The sequence below is a fragment of the Aegilops tauschii genome, chromosome 5 (assembly GCF_002575655.3).
Source record: "Aegilops tauschii subsp. strangulata cultivar AL8/78 chromosome 5, Aet v6.0, whole genome shotgun sequence".
Taxonomy (NCBI): domain Eukaryota; kingdom Viridiplantae; phylum Streptophyta; class Magnoliopsida; order Poales; family Poaceae; genus Aegilops; species Aegilops tauschii.
The window spans coordinates 265,728,110-265,745,830 of NC_053039.3; the positions used below are offsets into that span (position 1 = coordinate 265,728,110).

At 49.7% G+C, this 17,721-nt stretch overlaps 1 protein-coding gene across 1 annotated transcript; it reads right to left on the reverse strand.

The window, feature by feature from the left end:
- Nucleotides 1-523: 523 nt before the first annotated feature.
- On the reverse strand, nt 524-17,201 carry LOC141022758 (uncharacterized). Its single transcript, XM_073499011.1, has 2 exons — nt 16,601-17,201; nt 524-1,074 (listed from the first exon to the last, which is right to left on the reverse strand). The coding sequence occupies exons 1-2, from the start codon at nt 17,199-17,201 to the stop codon at nt 524-526; spliced, it is 1,152 nt and encodes a 383-aa protein (XP_073355112.1).
- Nucleotides 17,202-17,721: the final 520 nt, after the last annotated feature.

Here is a 17,721-nt window from a genome sequence, read left to right on the forward strand (position 1 = left end):
AAAATACATTAAATACGGTAACGAAGCTTGCTAAGATGTTCAAAAGTACGGTCACTAGTGGCATTTATCTACAGTATTTTGCTCACGTGGCATACGGTTGACAAGTCCAACCCATGACCTCACACTCATGGTCGCTGCGCGCTACCCAAGTGTGAGCATGCCCATGGAGCTTTGTGTACAACTATATACCGGCCCGATCGACTAACCACTAAGGCCAACTCCACCGCACGAGGACGTCCGCTTTGCCCGGATTAGGTCTGTTTGGGTACGGCAATGGGGTCGTATCCACGCATGTCCTGGGATGCGGTGGCCGTGCGCCTAGCGCGCGGCCGCATCCGTCGGCCCCATCCTGTCCGCCAGGGCCAAAAATGCCCATATTTTCATATCAAAACAAGTTTGCACGTCCAAATATTAATTGTCTGGAAATAAAGATAGTTTTACAACCCAATTGAAATTGTCTCTAATAAAATAGTTTTACAACCAAATCGAAATTGTCTTGAATGAACATAATGAACCAATACATCTATTGGTTGCCAATGTGATCCCACACGTGCTCAACCAAGTTATTTTGAAGATCCAAATGAGTGTGCCAATCACGCAGCTCATGATGGAATTGGACAAACTGTTCAAACGTGGCCGGTTCTTGGGGCAGGGGCTCAACATTTTCACCTTGATAATCAAATCCTTGGTCGAAGATCCTGTCATCATGCTCGTCCTCGACGATCATGTTGTGCATGATCACACAAGTAGTCATCACCTCCCAAAGCTTCCCTTCATCCCATGACAGTGCAGGGTTTCGATCGATACCCCATCGGGATTGAAGCACACCAAAAGCACGTTCCACATCCTTTCTAGCACTCTCTTGCATTTGGGCAAATCTCTTTCTCTTCTCACCTTGAGGGCTCGAGATTGTCTTCACAAAAGTTGACCACTGAGGATATATACCATCAGCTAGATAGTATCCCTTGTTGTACTGGTGGTCGTTGATATCAAAGTTGGCAGGTGGGGAGTAGCCTTCTGCAAGCCTTGCGAAGACTGGAGAACGCTGCAGCATGTTGATATCATTGTGAGAACCTGCCATGCTAAAGTTGAGTTGGCGTATTTCGAGATTACGATTTCTCACTCCGATTGTCGGAGAGGTATCTCTGGGCCCTCTCGGTAATGCACATCACTATAAGCCTTGCAAGCAATGTGACTAATGAGTTAGTTGCGGGATGATGCATTATGGAACAAGTAAAGAGACTTGCCGGTAACGAGATTGAACTAGGTATTGAGATACCGACGATCGAATCTCGGGAAAGTAACATACCGATGACAAAGGGAACAACGTATGTTGTTATGCGGTTTGACCGATAAAGATCTTTGTAGAATATGTAGGAACCAATATGAGCATCCAGGTTCCAGTGTTGGTTATTGACCGGAGACGTGTCTCAGTCATGTCTACATAGTTCTCGAACCCGTAGGGTCCGCACGCTTAACGTTCGGTGACGATCGGTAATATGAGTTTATGTGTTTTGATGTACCGAAGGTAGTTCAGAGTCCCGGATGAGATCGAGGACATGACAAGGAGTCTCGAAATGGTCGATACGTAAAGATCGATATATTGGATGACTATATTCGGACATCGAAAAGGTTCTGAGTGATTCGGGTATTTTTCGGAGTACCGGAGAGTTACGGGAATTCGTCGAGGAGTATATGGGCCTTATTGGGCTTTAAGGGAAAGAGAGAGAGGAGGTTGCGTGCCCCCCAAGGCTTAGTCCGAATTGGACTAGGGGGAGGGGCGGTGCCCCCTCCTTCCTTCTCTTCTCTTTTCGCTTTCCTTTTCTCCTACTCCTACTACTTGGAAGGGCTCCTAGTTCTACTAGGAAAGGGGGAATCGTACTCCCGATGGGAGTAGGACTCCCCTACGGCGCGCCATAGAGAGGGCTGGCCCCTCCCCTCCTCCGCTCCTTTATATATGTGGCCAGGGGGCACCCCATAGACACACAAGTTGATCATTGATCTCTCTTAGCCGTGTGCGGTGCCCCCCTCCACCATAATCCACCTCGGTCATATCGTAGCGCTGCTTAGGCGAAGCCCTGCGTCGGTAGCATCATCATCACTGTCATCACGCCATCGTGCTGACGGAACTCTCCCTCGAAGCTCTGCTGGATCGGAGTTCATGGGACGTCATCGAGCTGAACGTGTGCTGAACTCGGAGGTGCCGTGCGTTCGGTACTTGGATGGGTCGGATCGTGAAGACGTACGACTACATCAACCGCGTTGTCATAACGCTTCCGCTTTTGGTCTACGAGGGTACGTGGACACACTCTCCCCTCTCGTTGCTATGCATCACCATGATCCTGCGTGTGCGTAGGAATTTTTTTGAAATTACTACATTCCCCAACAGCAATACCTTGTGCCAGAGCGTCCGGTGCCCTTTAGCGATCAGCTGAAACAGCTGACCGAACTGCATAGGGTGGCCAAACTGGCCATGAAGGATTTGATAATCCATTTGTGGCCTGCCGAAGCCATACCCAGCAGCTATTTCGGACTCGTGAAGCGGCTGGTAAATGCCTGCCCCCGGCTTAATGCCATCAAGCGGTCGGTCTGCATCGAAGGTGCGCGGATGGCCTTCGCCCGCGTCAAGGTGCAGTGGGCAAAGATGGACGCCGTCAAGCTCGCGACCGAGGGACCGCCCGCGGGCAAGGAGCACCGCACGCCCGAGCGGTATTTTGATGATGTCCTGAAGGGATCCCGCATTGTAGAGGGCCGGTGTTCAAAAGACATTATCTTTGAATGAAGTCATTCATATTATCCCTTCCTGTATTATGAAACAAAGTCGTTATGTAATATAATGCTTGTTATTTTAAAAAATTTACCTCCCGTGCGGCCGTTTTGTTAAATCTAAGAGTTGGCCAGTCGTTGGCTTCAGCCCCCACATAGGTAGTACGGGGGTGTTCGGGTTGAAACCTAAACACTCTTGATCCAAAAGGTTGGTCCTTGAAGGAGGTGTTTAGCGCGGCGAACCAGGCAATTGGACTATGTGGCTTTATCACCCTCACTTAGCCATAGGAGTTTAACAATAGAAATGTAGGCGCAGCCCCCAGTGTTTGTTAATCCGGACTAGGGTGCTGTGGACACCTGATCGGGTGAAGGCCGATCCTCGCGTAATGCGGAAAAAATCGCAAAAGATTTGTAACCTCCGAATAGCTGACCAGCTCTCGCCGCATCATGACAGTCAGTTTTCGGCTTTCTCTACTGAGGTATTTGCTCGGATAAACCAGAAACACAATCGCAGTAGTTCTCCCTTTACTACCCTAGCCGATAGGACAGAACGTAAGGTAGTAAGCATAGGAGCCGAGCAACCCAACTATTGACCAAAGACATGATTCGGAGCCGATGCATATAATGCCAATTTTGGGGTGCCGAACTATACTGTAAAAGTGTTCGGACTTTGTTGCCGTAGTATGGAGCGCAATGAAGCCCCTGGCGATTTAAAGCATACCAAAGTGTACGGGTGCAATTGATAAAAATAGCGACAAAAAATGAAGTAGTAAGCTGGTGCCACGTAAGTTGGGCCGCAAACTGTTTTGATTAATACGTCAAGGCATATGTATATAAATAGTGTGATAAGCAAAAAGGGCTATTTAACATGCCCAGACCAAGGGGGAGCTACGTGCGGGTCCTGAGAACAGGTAGAGGGATCGTCAAGGAGAACGCCTAGAGATTTCCCCACACGCTTATGCTGCTTGCCGCCTTGGTGTATCCATCCTTCGAAAGGACCGATGATCAGGCCGTCGGGAGGGGCCTGTGGAAGAGAAACCTGAAAAGGATAAAAAGAAAAAAGAAAGGTATGTGTGTCCAAGGAAGGACGAGCCGTATTATGGACCGCAATCTAGTTATGCCTCCGTCTCTGCCCATGGTATTTTGAGTGCATAGTTATGTACGCGCGGTACGTATGCCGCCATTTGGTCGGGACTGAGATGGAGGCCGAATTGCTAATCTGACTCCTGACGAGCTGGACTGTCCCGCTGCAGTGTAGTCCGGACTCGCTTGATAGTGTCCGGGAGCTTGGCCGCCGAATTAAGGTTCTGCTTGATAAGGCCGCTCCGTACTTCTGCTGCCAGGGCCGCGGTGTGCTCCTCAGTATGGAGGGAGCATTCCGTGTTTCCATTGACTGTTATGACACCGCGTGGTCCGGGCATCTTGAGTTTGAGATAAGCATAGTGCGGTACCGCATTGAATCGAGCAAATGCAGTTCGTCCGAGCAGTGCGTGGTAGCCACTACGGAAGGGGACGATATCGAAGATCAAGTCCTCGCTTCGGAAGTTGTCCGGAGATCCAAAGACGACCTCCAATGTGATTGAACCCGTGCAGCGGGCCTCTACTCCTGGTATTACTCCTTTAAAGGTAGTTTTTGTGGTTTTGATCCTTGATGGATCGATGCCCATTTTGCGGACTGTATCCTGATAGAGCAGGTTGAGGCTGTTGCCGCCGTCCATAAGGACTCGCGTGAGGTGGAATCCATCAATGATTGGGTCGAGGACCAGTGCAGCTAAACCGCCATGACGGATACTGGTCGGATGGTCCCTGCGATAGAAGGTGATTGGGCAGGACGACCATGGGTTGAATTTTGGGGCGACTGGCTCTATCGCATAGACGTCCCTGAGCGCACGTTTGCGCTCCCTCTTGGGGATATGGGTAACGTATATCATGTTCACCGTTTTAACCTGGGGGGGAAACTTCTTCTGTCCCCCTGTGTTTGGTTGACGGGGCTCCTCGTCGTCGTCCTCACTCTGCAACCCCTTCTCCTTGTTCTCGGCATTTAACTTGCCGGCCTGTTTAAAGACCCAACAACTTCTCTTGGTATGATTGGCTGGTTTATTGGGGGTGCCGTGGATCTGACATGGACGATCGAGTATGCGGTCCAAGATGGATGAGCCCGGATTGTTCCTTTTAAATGGCTTCTTCCGCTGGCTGGACTTGGAGCCACTAAATCCGGCGTTGACAGCCGTGTCATCGGTATTATCACCGTTGCTTCGACGCTTGTGCCTGTTGTGTCAGGGCTTGCCGTTGCTATTTCTGGTTACAGAGGTGCCAGGTTTGCTTGAATTATTATTGCTACGGGCTAGCTAGCTATCTTCGCCCGCGCAAAAGCGGGTCATGAGTGTCGTGAGGGCTGCCATGGACTTCGGCTTTTCCTGGCCGAGGTGTCGGGCGAGCCATTCGTCGCGGACGCTATGCTTAAAGGCCGCTAAGGCTTCGGCATCCGGGCAGTCGACGATCTGGTTCTTTTTAGTTAGGAACCTAGTCCAGAATTTCCTGGCTGACTCTCCGGGCTGTTGAACTATGTGACTTAGGTCATCGGCATCCGGAGGTCGGACGTATGCACCTTGGAAGTTGTCGCGGAAGGCGCCTTCCAAGTCCTCCCAGCTGCCGATGGAGTTCTCAGGCAGGCTATTCAACCAGTGATGAGCTGGTCCTTTGAGTTTTAGCGGGAGGTATTTGATGGCATGAAGATCATCACCGCGGGCCATATGAATATGGAGAAGAAAATCCTCAATCCTTACCGCGGGATCCGTTGTTCCATCATATGATTCAATATTCATGGGTTTAAACCCTTCTGGGAATTCGTGCTCCATTACTTCATTAGTGAAGCAGAGGGGGTGTGCGGCGCCTCTATATCGGGCCAAGTTGCGACGCAGCTCGGATGGAGTCCATCTGCGGTTTTCGGCCCAGGCGTGATTATGCTTGTCTCGTCCAGCTAGATAGTCATCGTCGCGCATCGGGGCACGCCCCCGTGATCCGTAGATCGATTTGGTCTGACCTGCTCTACGGTCCAGGTCCTGCCGCAGGTCATATGTGTATCCCCGAGCTGTTATATCTCTACCTTTACGGGGAAGTGGTATGGGCTAGTGTTCGGCTTGAGTTACCGTTTTGTCCCGGCCACGTGGTGGTCGGTCAGCCGCATTACATGCTGATGGTACGGGCTCGAGGGCCTCGTCATCGAATTGAGGTAGCAATTTGCGCTTCGGGTAACTTTTGGTTGGGCGCTCGAGGCCGTATTCCTCGGTTGCCAGGACATTAGTCCATCTATCGTTGAGCTGATTTTGATCAGCTTGAAGCTGTTGTTGCTTCTTTTTCAGGCTCCTTGCAGTGGCTATTAGCCGGCGCTTAAAGCGCTCCTGCTCGAGAGGTTCCTCAGGTACGATAAAGTCTTCGTCACTGAGGCTTACCTCATCCTCGGAGAGTGGGAGATAATTACTGTCCTCCGAGTCTTCGTTTATGGCCTGTTCGTCGGGGCTAACTTGCCCATCTTCCCGATCGTCCTGTTCAAAAGTTGGCTCGACGGGGTCTTCTTTGTCTTCGGCATCGTCCGGAGTGTTGTCGTCTCCGGTGCCGGCATTGCTGTCTTTTCCGCGGCGTGATTTAGAGCAGCGTCGCTGACGTCAGCGCTTTGGTTGTATCTCAGGAGGTTTATCCTCAAATGGATCTTCTTTGTCATTGCCGTCACCCTCTTCGGGTGTGTCTACCATGTACACATCATACGAAGCAGTGGCCATCCAACGTCCGGTAAACGGCGGGTTTTCGGCCTGCTCCTCTTCGGCATCGTCGTCCCTACCGTCGATGTCTTCGGAGCCGTAGTCGAGCATGTCAGTTAAGTCCTCGACAGTGGCTATGAAGTGGGTGGTGGGTGGGACGTAAAATTCCCTGCTCAGCCCCTAGTCCGGGCTGGGCGTAGTTCGGACATTGCTCCTCTGTAATGACGAGGGATCACATCTGATGGGGATCGTAGCAGAATTTTAAAATTTTCCTACGCTCACCAAGATCCATCTATGGAGTATACTAGCAATGAGGGGAAAGGAGTGCATCTACATACCCTTGTAGATCACGAGCGGAAGCGTTCCAATGAACGAGGTTGATGGAGTCGTACTCGCCGTGATCCAAATCACCGATGACCGAGTGCCGAACGGACGGCACCTCCGCGTTCAACACACGTACGGAGCAGTGACGTCTCCTCCTTCTTGATCCAGCAAGGGGGAAGGAGAGGTTGATGGAGATCCAGCAGCACGACGGCGTGGTGGTGCATGTAGCGGGATCTCGGCAGGGCTTCGCCGAGCTTCTGCGAGAGGGAGAGGTGTTGCAGGGGAGGAGGGAGGCGCCAAAGGCTGTAGTACTGCTGCCCTCCCTCCCCCCTTTATATAGGCCCCTGGGAGGGGGGGCGCCGGCCAATACCCATCTGCATGGGGGGGGGGGGGCGGCCAGGGGGGAGACTTGCCCCCCAAGGCAAGTGGGGCGCCCCCCCACCCTAGGGTTTCCAACCCTAGGCGCAGGGGAAGGCCCATGGGGGGCGCCCCAGCCCACTAAAGGCTGGTTCCCTTCCCACTTCAGCCCATGGGGCCCTCCGGGATAGGTGGCCCCACCCGGTGGACCCTCGGGACCCTTCCGGTGGTCCCGGTACAATACCGGTGACCCCCGAAACTTTCCCGGTGGCCGAAACTTGACTTCCTATATATAATTCTTCACCTCCGGACCATTCTGGAACTCCTCGTGACGTCCGGGATCTCATCCGGGACTCCGAACAACTTTCGGGTTTCCGCATACTCATATCTCTACAACCCTAGCGTCACCGAACCTTAAGTGTGTAGACCCTACGGGTTCGGGAGACATGCAGACATGACCGAGACGCCTCTCCGGTCAATAACCAACAGCGGGATCTGGATACCCATGTTGGCTCCCACATGTTCCACAATGATCTCATCGGATGAACCACGATGTCGAGGATTCAATCAATCCCGTATACAATTCCCTTTGTCAATCTGTATGTTACTTGCCCGAGATTCGATCGTCGGTATCCAATACCTTGTTCAATCTCGTTACCGGCAAGTCTCTTTACTCGTACCGCAATGCATGATCCTGTGACTAACTCCTTAGCCACATTGAGCTCATTATGATGATGCATTACCGAGTGGGCCCAGAGATACCTCTCCGTCATACGGAGTGACAAATCCCAGTCTCGATCCGTGCCAACCCAACAGACACTTTCGGAGATACCCGTAGTGTACCTTTATAGTCACCCAGTTACGTTGTGACGTTTGGCACACCCAAAGTACTCCTACGGTATCCGGGAGTTGCACGATCTCATGGTCTAAGGAGAAGATACTTGACATTGGAAAAGCTCTAGCAAACGAACTACACGATCTTTGAGCTATGCTTAGGATTGGGTCTTGTCCATCACATCATTCTCCTAATGATGTGATCCCGTTATCAATGACATCCAATGTCCATAGTCAGGAAACCATGACGATCTGTTGATCAACGAGCTAGTCAACTAGAGGCTTACTAGGGACACGTTGTGATCTATGTATTCACACATGCATTACGATTTCCGGATAACACAATTATAGCATGAACAATAGAAAATTACCATGAACAAAGAAATATAATAATAACCATTTATTATTGCCTCTAGGGCATATTTCCAACAGTCTCCCACTTGCACTAGAGTCAATAATCTAGTTACATTGTGATGAATCGAACACCCATTCCGTCCTGGTGTTGATCATGTTTTGCTCTAGGGAGAGGTTTAGTCCACGGATCTGCTACATTCAGGTCCGTATGTACTTTACAAATATCTATGTCTCCATTTTGAACACTTTCACGAATGGAGTTGAAGCGACGCTTGATATGCCTGGTCTTCTTGTGAAACCTGGGCTCCTTGGCAAGGGCAATAGCTCCAGTGTTGTCACAGAAGAGAGTCATCGGGCCCGACGCATTGGGAATCACCCCTAGGTCGGTAATGAACTCCTTCATCCAGACTGCTTCCTGTGCTGCCTCCGAGGCTGCCATGTACTCCGCTTCACATGTAGATCCCGCCACGACGCTTTGCTTGCAACTGCACCAGCTTACTGCTCCTCCATTCAAAGTATACACGTATCCGGTTTGTGACTTCGAGTCATCCAGATCTGTGTCGAAGCTAGCGTCGACGTAACCCTTTACGACGAGCTCTTCGTCACCTCCATAAACGAGAAACATATCCTTAGTCCTCTTCAGGTACTTCAGGATATTCTTGACTGCTGTCCAGTGTTCATGCCGGGATTACTTTGGTACCTTCCTACCAAACTTACGGCAAGGTTTACATCAGGTCTGGTACACGGCATGGCATACATAATAGACCCTATGGCCGAGGCATAGGGGATGACACTCATCTTTTCTCTATCTTCTGCCGTGGTCGGGCATTGAGCCGTGCTCAATTGCACACCTTGCAATACAGGCAAGAACCCCTTCTTGGACTGATCCATATTGAGCTTCTTCAATATCTTGTCAAGGTACGTACTTTGTGAAAGACCAATGAGGCGTCTTGATCTATCTCTATAGATCTTGATGCCTGATATATAAGCAGCTTCTCCAAGGTCCTTCATTGAAAAACACTTATTCAAATAGGCCTTTATACTTTCCAAGAATTCTATATTATTTTCGATCAATAGTATGTCATCCACATATAATATGAGAAATGCTACAGAGCTCCCACTCACTTTCTTGTAAACACAGGCTTCTCCATAAGTCTGTGTAAACCCAAACGCTTTGATCATCTCATCAAAGCGAATGTTCCAACTCCGAGATGCTTGCACCAGCCCATAGATTGAGCGCTGGAGCTTGCATACTTTGTTAGCATTCTTAGGATCGACAAAACCTTCCGGCTGCATCATATACAATTCTTCCTTAAGGAAGCCATTAAGGAATGCCGTTTTGACGTCCATCTGCCATATCTCATAATCATAGTATGCGGCAATTGCTAACATGATTCGGACGGACTTCAGCTTCGCTACGGGTGAGAAAGTCTCATCGTAGTCAACCCCTTGAACTTGTCGATAACCCTTAGCGACAAGTCAAGCCTTATAGATGGTCACATTACCATCCGCGTCTGTCTTCTTCTTAAAGATCCATTTGTTTTCTATGGCTCGCCGATCATCGGGCAAGTCAGTCAAAGTCCATACTTCGTTTTCATACATGGATCCTATCTCGGATTTCATGGCTTCTAGCCATTCGTCGGAATCCGGGCCCGCCATCGCTTATTCATAGTTTGAAGGTTCACCGTTGTCTAACAACATGATTTCCAGGACCGGGTTGCCATACCACTCTGGTGCGAAACGTGTCCTTGTGGACCTATGAAGTTCCGTAGTAACTTGATCCGAAGCTTCATGATCATCATCATTAACTTCCTCCCCAGTCAGTGTAGGCACCACAGGAACATCTTCCCGCGCTGCGCTACTTTCCGGTACGGAAGGGGTGACTATCACCTCATCAAGTTCCACTTTCCTCCCACTCAATTCTTTCGAGAGAAACTCTTTCTCCAGAAAGGACCCGTTCTTGGCAATGAAGATCTTGCCTTCGGATCTGAGGTAGAAGGTATACCCAATAGTTTCATTAGGGTATCCTATGAAGACGCATTTCTCTGACTTGGGTTCGAGCTTTTCAGGTTGAAGTTTCTTGACATAAGCATCGCATCCCCAAACTTTTAGAAACGACAGCTTAGGTTTCTTCCCAAACCATAATTCGTACGGTGTCGTCTCAACGGATTTCAACGGAGCCCTATTTAAAGTGAATGCGGCAGTCTCTAAAGCATAGCCCCAAAATGAGAGCGGTAAATCGGTAAGAGACATCATAGATCGCACCATATCCAATAGAGTCCGATTACGACGTTCGGACACACCGTTTCGCTGAGGTGTTCCAGGCGGCGTGAGTTGTGAAACGATTCCACATTTCAAGTGCGCACCAAATTCGTGACTTAAATATTCTCCACCACGATCTGATCGTAAGAATTTTATTTTTCTATCACGTTGATTCTCAACCTCACTCTGAAATTCCTTGAACTTTTCAAGGGTTTCAGACTTGTGTTTCATTAGGTAGACATACCCATATCTACTTAAATCATCAGTGAGATTGAGAACATAACGATATCCTCCGCGAGCCTCAACACTCATTGGACCGCACACATCGGTATGTATGATTTCCAATAAGTTGGTTGCTCGCTCCATTGTTCCGGAGAACGGAGTCTTGGTCATCTTACCCATGAGGCATGGTTCGCACGTGTCAAATGATTCATAATCAAGAGACTCCAAAAGTCCATCTACATGGAGCTTCTTCATGCGCTTGACACCAATGTGACCAAGGCGGCAGTGCCACAAGTATGTGGGACTATCGTTATCAACTTTACATCTTTTGGTATTCACACTATGAATATGTGTAACATCACGTTCGAGATTCATCAAGAATAAACCATTGACCAGCGGGGCATGACCATAAAACATATCTCTCAAATAAATAGAACAACCATTATTCTCGGATTTAAATGAGTAGCCATCTCGAATTAAACGAGATCCAGATACAATGTTCATGCTCAAAGCTGGCACTAAATAACAATTATTGAGGTTTAAAACTAATCCCGTAGGTAGATGCAGAGGTAGCATGCCGACGGCGATCACATCGACCTTGGAACCATTCCCGACGCGCATCGTCACCTCGTCCTTTGCCAGTCTCCGTTTATTCCGCAGTTCCTGTTTTGAGTTACAAATATGAGCAACCGCACCGGTATCAAATACCCAGGAGCTACTACGAGTACTGGTAAGGTACACATCAATTACATGTATATCACATATACCTTTGGTGTTGCCGGCCTTCTTGTCCGCTAAGTATTTGGGGCAGTTCCGGTTCCAGTGACCACTTCCCTTGCAATAAAAGCACTCAGTCTCAGGCTTGGGTCCATTCTTTGACTTCTTCCCGGCAACTGGCTTACCGGGCGCGGCAACTCCCTTGCCGTCCTTCTTGAAGTTCTTCTTACCCTTGCCCTTCTTGAACTTAGTGGTTTTATTCACCATCAACACTTGATGTTCTTTTCTGATCTCCACCTCCGCTGATTTCAGCATCGAATATACCTCAGGAATGGTCTTTTCCATCCCCTGCATATTGAAGTTCATCACAAAGCTCTTGTAGCTTGGTGGAAGCGAGTGAAGGATTCTGTCAATGACCGCGTCATCCGGGAGATTAACTCCCAGCTGAGACAAGCGGTTGTGTAACCCAGACATTCTGAGTATGTGCTCACTAACAGAACTATTCTCCTCCATTTTACAGCTGAAGAACTTGTCGGAGACTTCATATCTCTCGACCCGGGCATGAGCTTGGAAAACCATTTTCAGCTCTTCGAACATCTCATATGCTCCATGCTTCTCAAAACGCTTTTGGAGCCCCGGTTCTAAGCTGTAAAGCATGCCGCACTGAACGAGGGAGTAATCATCAGCACGTGATTGCCAAGCGTTCATAACGTCTTGGTTCTCTGGGATTGGTGCTTCACCTAGCGGTGCTTCTAGGACATAATCTTTCTTGGCTGCTATGAGGATGATCCTCAGGTTCCGGACCCAGTCCGTATAGTTGCTGCCATCATCTTTCAGCTTTGTTTTCTCTAGGAACACGTTGAAGTTGAGGACAACGTGGGCCATTTGATCTACAAGACATATTGTAAAGATTTTAGACTAAGTTCATGATAATTAAGTTCATCTAATCAAATTACTCAATGAACTCCCACTCAGATAGACATCCCTCTAGTCATCTAAGTGAAACATGATCCGAGTTAACTAGGCCGTGTCCGATCATCACGTGAGACGGACTAGTCAAGATCGGTGAACATCTCCATGTTGATCGTATCTTCTATACGACTCATGCTCGACCTTTCGGTCCTCCGTGTTCCGAGGCCATGTCTGTACATGCTAGGCTCGTCAAGTCAACCTAAGTGTATTGCGTGTGTTCCGAGGCCATGTCTGTACATGCTAGGCTCGTCAACACCCGTTGTATGCGAACATTAGAATCTATCACACCCGATCATCACGTGGTGCTTCGAAACAACGAACCTTCGCAGCGGTGCACAGTTAGGGTGAACACTTTCTTGAAATTATTATAAGGGATCATCTTACTTACTACCGTCTTTCTAAGCAAATAAGATGCAAAACATGATAAACATCACATGCAATCAAATAGTGACATGATATGGCCAATATCATTTTGCTCCTTTGATCTCCATCTTCGGGGCACCATGATCATCTTCGTCACCGGCATGACACCATGATCTCCATCATTGTGTCTTCATGAAGTTGTCACGCCAACGATTACTTCTACTTCTACGGCTAACATGTTTAGCAATAAAGTAAAGTAATTTACATGGCGTTTATTCAATGACACGCAGGTCATACAAAATAATAAAGACAACTCCAATGGCTGCTGCCGGCTGTCATACTCATCGACATGCAAGTCGTGATTCCTATTACAAGAATATGATCAATCTCATACATCACATATGTCATTCATCACATCTTCTGGCCATATCACATCACAAGGCATATGCTGCAAAAACAAGTTAGACGTCCTCTAATTGTTGTTGCAAGTTTTTACGTGGCTTGAATAGGTTTCTAGCAAGAACGTTTCTTACCTACGTAAAACCACAACGTGATGTGCCAATTTCTATTTACCCTTCATAAGGACCCATTTCATCGAATCCGTTCCGACTAAAGTGGTTGAGACAGACACCTGCTAGCCACCTTATGCAACTAGTGCATGTCAGTCGGTGGAACCTGTCTCACGTAAGCGTACGTGTAAGGTCGGTCCGGGCCGCTTCATCCCACAATACCACCGAAACAAGATAAGACTAGTAGCGGCAAGAAGAATTGGCAACATCTACGCCCACAACTGCTTTGTGTTCTACTCGTGCATAGTAACTACGCATAGGCCTGGCTCATGATGCCACTGATGGGGATCGTAGCAGAATTTTAAAATTTTCCTACGCTCACCAAGATCCATCTATGGAGTATACTAGCAACGAGGGGAAAGGAGTGCATCTACATACCCTTGTAGATCGCGAGCGGAAGCGTTCCAATGAACGAGGTTGATGGAGTCGTACTCGCCGTGATCCAAATCACCGATGACCGAGTGCCGAACGGACGGCACCTCCGCGTTCAACACACGTACGGAGCAGCGACGTCTCCTCCTTCTTGATCCAGCAAGGGGGAAGGAGAGGTTGAGGGAGATCCAGCAGCACGACGGCGTGGTGGTGGATGTAGCGGGATCTCGGCAGGGCTTCGCCGAGCTTCTGCGAGAGGGAGAGGTGTTGCAGGGGAGGAGGGAGGCGCCAAAGGCTGTAGTACTGCTGCCCTCCCTCCCCCCCCTTTATATAGGCCCCCTGGGAGGGGGGCGCCGGCCAAGACCCATCTGCATGGGGGGCGGCGGCCAGGGGGAAGACTTGCCCCCCAAGGCAAGTGGGGCGCCCCCCCACCCTAGGGTTTCCAACCCTAGGCGCAGGGGGAAGGCCCATGGGGGGCGCCCCAGCCCACTAAGGGCTGGTTCCATTCCCACTTCAGCCCATGGGGCCCTCCGGGATAGGTGGCCCCACCCGGTGGACCCTCGGGACCCTTCCGGTGGTCCCGGTACAATACCGGTGACCCCCGAAACTTTCCCGGTGGCCGAAACTTGACTTCCTATATATAATTCTTCACCTCTGGACCATTCCGGAACTCCTCGTGACGTCCGGGATCTCATTCGGGACTCCGAACAACTTTCGGGTTTCCGCATACTCATATCTCTACAACCCTAGCGTCACCGAACCTTAAGTGTGTAGACCCTACGGGTTCGGGAGACATGCAGACATGACCGAGACGCCTCTCCGGTCAATAACCAACAGCGGGATCTGGATACCCATGTTGGCTCCCACATGTTCCACGATGATCTCATCAAATGAACCACGATGTCGAGGATTCAATCAATCCCGTATACAATTCCTTTTGTCAATCGGTATGTTACTTGCCCGAGATTCGATCGTCGGTATCCAATACCTTGTTCAATCTCGTTACCGGCAAGTCTCTTTACTCGTACCGCAATGCATGATCCCGTGACTAACTCCTTAGCCACATTGAGCTCATTATGATGATGCATTACCGAGTGGGCCCAGAGATACCTCTCCGTCATACGGAGTGACAAATCCCAGTCTCGATCCGTGCCAACCCAACAGACACTTTCGGAGATACCCGTAGTGTACCTTTATAGTCACCCAGTTACGTTGTGACGTTTGGCACACCCAAAGTACTCCTACGGTATCCGGGAGTTGCACGATCTCATGGTCTAAGGAGAAGATACTTGACATTGGAAAAGCTCTAGCAAACGAACTACACGATCTTTGAGCTATGCTTAGGATTGGGTCTTGTCCATCACATCATTCTCCTAATGATGTGATCCCGTTATCAATGACATTCAATGTCCATAGTCAGGAAACCATGACTATCCGTTGATCAACGAGCTAGTCAACTAGAGGCTTACTAGGGACACGTTGTGATCTATGTATTCACACATGCATTACGATTTCCGGATAACACAATTATAGCATGAACAATAGAAAATTACCATGAACAAAGAAATATAATAATAACCATTTATTATTGCCTCTAGGGCATATTTCCAACAACATCAAGTCCAGAGCCTCGCTTAAAGGCGAGGTTTTGCCAGGGAGAAGAAAATTCGTGGAGTACGGCGGGAAGGAAACTTCTTGGCCGAACTCACACGATGCTGACTCCGAGGGTTCGGAGCCAGTGTCCGGAGGAGAGTCCGGCCTCATGATGGTGGCCAGCAACACTACTTCCTCCGGCTTTCCCGTACTGGGCTCATCAGCAACAGCTAGTCCGGCGGGCTGAGTAATCCCGTCTTCGGACCTGGCGATGCGCTCCGGATCTAAGGCTGGAGCATGTATTGGGGTCGCGAATCCTTGGAATATCAAGTCTCCTCGGATATCAGCGACATAATCCAGATTTCCAAAACTAATCTGGTGACCTGGGGCATAGCCGTCGATCTGCTCCAGATGGCCAAGTGAGTTGGCCCGCAGTGTGAAGCCGCCGAACACAAAGATCTGGCCGGGGAGGAAAACCTCCCCTAGGGCAGCATTGTTGTAGATGACTGATGGAGCCATCGAACCCTCGGATGACGGCGCAGCGGAACTCTCAAATAAAGCACCAATGTCGGTGTCAAAACCGGCGGATCTCAGGTAGGGGGTCCCGAACTGTGCGTCTAAGGTCGATGGTAACAGGAGACGGGGAACACGATGTTTACCCAGGTTCGGGCCCTCTTGATGGAGGTAATACCCTACTTCCTGCTTGATTGATCTTGATGAATATGAGGATTACAAGAGTTGATCTACCACGAGATCGTAATGGCTAAACCCTTGACGTCTAGCCTGTCTGATTATGATTGTGATTGCCTCTACGGACTAAACCCTCCGGTTTATATAGACACCGGAGGGGCCTAGGGTTGTGCAGAGTCAGTTTACAAAGGAAGGAATATACATATCCGAACGCCAAGCTTGCCATCCACGCAAAGGAGAGTCCCATCCGGACACGGGAAGAAGTCTTCTGTCTTGTATCTTCATAGCCCATTAGTCCGGCCCATGTTACATAGTCCAGACGCCCGAGGACCCCTTAATCCAGGACTCCCTCAGCCACCGCTTCTGATATGACAGTGCACGCTTTGACATGCCCTTTGTACTGGCCCTGCCAAGCAAATGGACAGTTCTTCCACTCCCGGTGCATACAATCTATGCTGCCAAGCATGACTGGAAAGCTTCTAGCTGCGTTGGTCGCCAACAATCTCTCTGTATCAGCGACAGTTGGCTGCCTCAAGTACTCAGGGCCAAACACCTCGATCACAGCCTGGCAGAACTTGTACATTGACATCAGACATGTTGTCTCTCTCATACGCACATACTCATCCACCAGATCGCCTGGAATTCCATATGCAAGCATGCGGATGGCCGCGGTGCATTTCTGGTAAGAGGAGAATCCAAGCTTGCCAAGGGCATCTGTCTTGCACTCGAAGTATGGGTCATGAGCAACCACTCCCTCTCGGATACGATTGAACACATGCCTTGCCATACGAAAACGGCGACGTAATTTATCTGGCTTGAAGAGCGGGGTATTCGCAAAGTAATCGGCATAGAGCAGGGCGTGGCCTCTCTCCCTGTTGCGGTTTAGGTTGGAAGCACGGCCAGGGAGTGACCCCCTGTACCGAGGAAGCTGCTGTTGAATGTGGTCGTGAACGACTAATGCAGCCACCACAAGATCTTCATCATCCGACGAAAAATCGTCCGATGAACAAATGAAGTGGTGGAAGAAAAATTCATCTCCACTGTCCATACCTTTGTGGGCAAAGTGTCGAACACCTTGCGGTCATGGTGGCAAAGAGGCCGCGATGATCACCTCGATGCAGCAGTGGTGGTTGGCGTCCGGCTACTGGCCGCTCTGGAGCACTCGTCGAAAGCTGTCGTGGCCGCCGTGGTACGTCGCCGACGGTCGTATCCCCTCTGCCACCAGCTACGAGACTCCGTCTTTGGTGGTTGGGGGGCTCCATATAGAGCACGCGCTATTAGCCAAATGCTCTCGCGTGAAGAAAATCCACCTCCTTGACCATCCTCCCGTGCGGCCCATCTCCTCACCCTGTCAATGATAGAGAGGGAAAACGCCATGTATCAATGGCGTGGCATGCCAATTAAGGGCGGCCAGCCATGTGCCAACTAACCACCGCTATAACACCATGTTTCATGCCACATTTTCTCGCCACCCACCGCACACGGCTATAAAATGACCGTCGCCATGGCCGAATATCCCACAAACTCCAATTCAACACCTCTACCCATAGCCTCCACATCCCTCTCCA